Raw genomic sequence first — 5,000 nt, forward strand, 5'->3', positions numbered from 1 at the left:
GCTTGACGTCATGAAGCTTTCGTAGTCCCGGTCAGCCTCCCCGGCGTAGCGCGGAGCGACGCTGCGCGCGGGGCTTTTCCTGGTGTATGGCGTCGCTCTGGACGGTGGAAGGGCTGTGACCATCGCCGTAACAGATTTCGTCGTCGTCGTCGCCATGTTCTCGGTTTTCGCCCTGCCGAGTGTGAGATCCAACGCAGGTGCAGGGTTCGTAGCGTCCTCACCAGATGTTGACACAGAGCTTGGGAGGTCTGCCGTCACTGCTTTACCACCGTCCACATCCACGCTGAAAGAGCGTGAAGCGGAAACGGTTTTGTCCGGCAGTCGACCCCCACTGGAGGCCTCGGAAGACGCGGAACGGGTGCCTCTCTGGCAGACCAGCACGGTGATCGGCTCTGACGTCACCGTGGACGTGCTGTCACTGTCAGAGTCCGCTGGCGTCGCCACGGACGACGTCATCTTTTGCTTGCCGACGCCTGACTGGTGTACGGAACGTCTGGCAGAGTGTTCGGGATGTTTTTGGCTGGAAACTGATGCCCTGCTTTTCGGGTTCGGGTCCGTGTCTCGACGGTTCTCTTGCGTTCCGCGGAGTGTCTGTGGATCGGGGTCACGTACGTCATGGCTCACACGTGTGGCGGGTTCGTCAGTCTGCTTGGGACCGAAACCACACGACGGTGGTCCCACGTGCAGGCTATCGGATGGCGTCCTGTCTTCCCAAGCGTTGTCCGCCTGTGTTTCAGTGAAAAACTCTTCAGTGATGGAGCGCCCGTGCTGGGCCGGTCCACCCGGGGTGGTGGCGGCTTGACGCCCCGGGTGTGCTGGGTTGTCAGTGGAGGCGTTCTCTTCTTCAACCTCCACCAAGGCTTTTTTCAGGCCGACCAGCGTTCTGCAAGGGAGAGCAAATGGTCCAAATTGTGGATTCCTCCAATCTCCCCCTCCTTTTATCAAGCTAAGATGATGTCACATATACAATATCTTCCTTCGGTCAAACTGAGAAAAAAAAAAGAGCACATGATATGTGAATGACACTGAATTTTGTCAGCAAAGGCAGATACATGTCTCCTGCATCATTGTGACGTGGGAGGAGTCAAAAGGTTTAGAGAAATAAACACTAACGTTAACACCGTAAGCTGTCTTATCGTGTCACACACACACACACACACACACACACACACACACACACACACAACTGCACAAAATAAACAAATAAGTTAATATATAACAAATGCAGTAAAGTGAAAGATACGTTTACAGATGGCAAATGAGTGGAAATGAAATTTAAACACACACACACACACACACACACACGCACGCACGCGCGCGCGCACACACACACACACACACACACACACACCGCGCGCGCGTATGATGTCGCTTAGAGTGAAAAGACGTTAAGTTAAAGAAAGCACATCCACACACACACACACACACACACACACACACACACACACACACACACTCCAGCTTTCGAGTTTCGAGTTACTGACCTTGCGATGACATCATCGCAAGACGCACAGGCAGCAAGGGAAGACAACTGGGTGATGGCAGTTCGAAGACACTGACCTACCATTGGGTTATGTCTTCTCTCTCCGAGCAGCGGACTTTGACACTGGGAAAAACAAACCAAAAACACCGGGCGAAATAATGTGTGAAGTGTTAGGGTACAAGTGGCTTATAACTGAATAGCAAGGCAAATCAAAAACAACAGCGCCTTTAAGACCCGTCCCATTATCAGGTACAAAGAAATGCATAATTAGAGCACACACATACGCACGCACACACTCACGCATACACACACACACGCGCGAGCGCTCGCGCGCGCACACACACACACATATACATGGGGTGGAGGAGGAAAGAGACGGCGAACAACGGCAGAAACGGAAGGTGATGCACTGTTGAGACGCGCTCTCTTCGAAGATAGCAGCCAGAATTTTACACAGTGAAATGTGTTCTTACAAAAAAGTAATACAATGCAATTGCAATGCAATACAATACAATACAATGCAACACAATGCAATGCAATACAATACAATACGATACGATACGATACGATACGATGCAATACAATGCGATACGATGCAATGCAATACAACCCCATGCAACACAATGCAATTCGATGCAATGCAGTACAATGTTTAGTGCATACTATTCACTGACGCCCCCCCTCACCTCCCCCCCCCACACCCCCCGCGCCACCCCCCACACACTGACACACCCACTTCCATGGGAGAGAGACTATCACAGTCAATTGGTCTTATCAGATGGGAAGGTCAGGTCTTGACTTTGCGATGTATGAAGTCCATCCAAAGGGTCTGATATTCGTATCCTGGCGCCTTTTGTTCAGGGATCGATTGATTAATATGGATACTTATTAAACACACATAAGGATTCTATACTGTATGCAAGGGAGGTCAAATAGGCATACAGGAAAGTATTAAATACTGCTATGTTTAATTTTCACCGAACGAACTCTGACACAGGCGATGGATTTGTTTGGAATATCAACACGTAGCCTTCCCACCAGCTGACCGACTAACTACTTAAACTGAACACGAGACTGGTATCAAAAAAAAAAAGAAAAAAAAAAAAAAAGAAATGCAAAATGAATTTGGAAATATGCTCCAGGTGCCAGTTGCATTGCTTGGTTCTAACTTTTTGACAGTTACACGTGACTAAATGCCTATATTGACCGAATCACGCCATTGGTCAGTTCCATTCGACACACAGTTAATAGCGGGTTACGACCAAACTAGGCTCTTCTGTCCGAGCAATGCAACTGGCTCTCGAGAATGATTGGGGAGGCTGGTTTCACAGCATAAATGCATCTTTTTTTTCTCTGAGAACAACAAGAACATGGGGAAAAAGGGCGGAAGAGAAGAAAGAAAAGAAAGAAAACCACCATCATCAAACAACAAAGTCAAGACAAACGAAACAAACTTACCTCTGGGGAAATTGAACTCGGTCTTCCGCTCATGTGACCGTTGTTTGAATAAGCGCCTTTGTCATGAATGTGTTTCTTTATGTATATATGGAATCACAGTACTTGTTAGCCGTTTCAACTCACCTCTGTCTGAGTACTCGCAGAAATAGTCGCCGGTGCTGGAAGCGGGGCATGAGAACGTGGAGCAACTCTCTGCGCTGTTTCGGAAGCACACGCCGGGAAGGTGGAACCGGAAGACGGTTGTGTTGCTGGCCTTTCATCCCTGGCTCCGGGCAGCCGCTTCGCGGATTCCAAAGCTTCTGCTGGTGCCTGCAGCACGGTGCTCGGCGGTGCCTGGGACGTTGTTTGTGAGACCAGGCACTGCGTGACGAGGCCTGCCTGCTGTTCCTGGCCCCGTGGTTGCAGTGGACACGTTTCATCAGACCTGCGTTCGAAGCCAAACTGCGCCGACAGGTGCGAGTCGAGGGGCACCTCAAGGTTTGGGTCACGTTCAAAGTCGATGAAGGCGTCGATGCCGGCACACAGGCCTTCCCACGGTTTCTGCTCTCTGTGAGAGTCCTGCGTGTGTCGTACTGCAGAAGAAGGCAGGTCTGGGGTTGTCTCGGTTTTCTCGGGAGCCGGATGGCTCGGGGTCTGTGGAGTGGTTTGTGCAGACAGCGGGTCTGTTTTCTGTGGGTGACTTTCACCTGCAAGGCTTCTTCGTGATCGCTGGTCCGAGCCACCTTTCTCTGGTGGTTTAGGGGGCAAGCCCAGAACGCCGTGAACACGGGGGTGGGGGTAAACCTGAGGGTCATTTCCTTCACGTCTTTTGCTCAGTGTGTGCGCGCATATGTTGGAAGACGTAAGTTCGTTGCCGTGTCGTATGTTCGTGTTCTGAATGTAATGATCAACCCCCACCGCCGCCACCCGTCCGCTTTGAAAACTGGGTTCGGTCACCGACATCGGGTTTCCGTACCGCACCGCCGTTTCCAGTTTGTGCCCGACGCTACCAGAAACGTCGGCGTTGTTATTGCTGCTGTTTTTGTTGGTGCTGTGTGAAAAGTGGTACTCTGTCACGGATGCCGTGTGAGTGGCGTGTGGCGCCCTCTGCCCTGCCCTGCCGCCAGCACTGTCCCGGTGAGTGTGTCCCACAGCTGTCCTCTGATGTCTCCCGTTCACCGCCTGCTGTGGACAGACACTGGTCACATCATCCAGCAGGATGCCTGACATCGGAACACGTGTTGACCCATCAGGGTGCACCCTCGTACCAACCACTGGATCCACGGGTGTTTTCTTCACGTCCTTCTCGAACGCAAGCCCACCAAAGGGTGGACCCGAACCTTTGGAAGACCCTACGTAGTCGTGGGGACGACCCGATGGCTTCCTCTCACTCCCTCCCCTCCTGCCCTTGTAGCCTCGCCCCAGCAGCGAGGACAGAAAGCCACGTGACTTGCCTCGAGGGCTGTGATTGGCTGAGTTAGGAGCATGTTGGGAAGATGGCGGCTGCTTGACGGATGCATATCGTCTGCTGGCGTCCAAGGAGTGTTTATGTGTGGGTCCTGCCTCTGGCGAGACTTTCGAACCAGTCAGCTTCTTCTCTGGGCGTGTTGGCAGCAATGACTGGAGAAAGAAAGAACAGTAACAAATAAGTATGTTATAAGAATCGATATATTGAAACATTCAAAAAAACAAAAACAAAACTACTTCACCATCAACAAAGAGAACGATATAGCAACCATAAATTGTATTACCCACATGTCGCCTTGGCGTAAAGGTTATCGTCGCGAACTAATGACTTAGAGGACGCTAGTTCAAATCCATCAGAGGAACATGTCATAATAGGATCGATATTCTGGCTCGTGCCCAGCCCTTAACCAAAGCTGAATGGTGCATCGGCTTAAGTGGAAAGATTGGGAACACACAGCCGATTTCCCTTACCGAAACTGCGGATATCTGTATCACTCGGGCCTGGTTGACACAGGGATGAATAAAAGAAACAACAACAACAAGAAGAAAAAAGGTTAGCGTACAGCCGTCTCACGCAGGTTGTCATGTTGTCCATAATCGACATTGGCCTCGA

At 50.9% G+C, this 5,000-nt stretch overlaps 1 protein-coding gene across 3 annotated transcripts in view; it reads right to left on the reverse strand.

The window, feature by feature from the left end:
• The window catches only part of LOC143283203 (uncharacterized), a 31,560-nt gene that overhangs the window by 4,784 nt on the left and 21,776 nt on the right, over positions 1-5,000 (reverse strand). For all 3 annotated transcript variants that reach the window (XM_076589385.1, XM_076589391.1, XM_076589382.1), the window contains exons 4-6: positions 3,065-4,540; positions 1,485-1,606; positions 1-883 (exon numbers count right to left, since the gene is read on the reverse strand). The exon at positions 1-883 is cut by the window's left edge. In XM_076589385.1, coding sequence (XP_076445500.1) covers positions 1-883; positions 1,485-1,606; positions 3,065-4,540 — 2,481 coding nt within the window. The remainder of the gene's footprint in view (positions 884-1,484; positions 1,607-3,064; positions 4,541-5,000) is intronic.

The sequence above is a fragment of the Babylonia areolata genome, chromosome 1, assembly GCF_041734735.1.
Source record: "Babylonia areolata isolate BAREFJ2019XMU chromosome 1, ASM4173473v1, whole genome shotgun sequence".
NCBI classification, from domain to species: domain Eukaryota; kingdom Metazoa; phylum Mollusca; class Gastropoda; order Neogastropoda; family Buccinidae; genus Babylonia; species Babylonia areolata.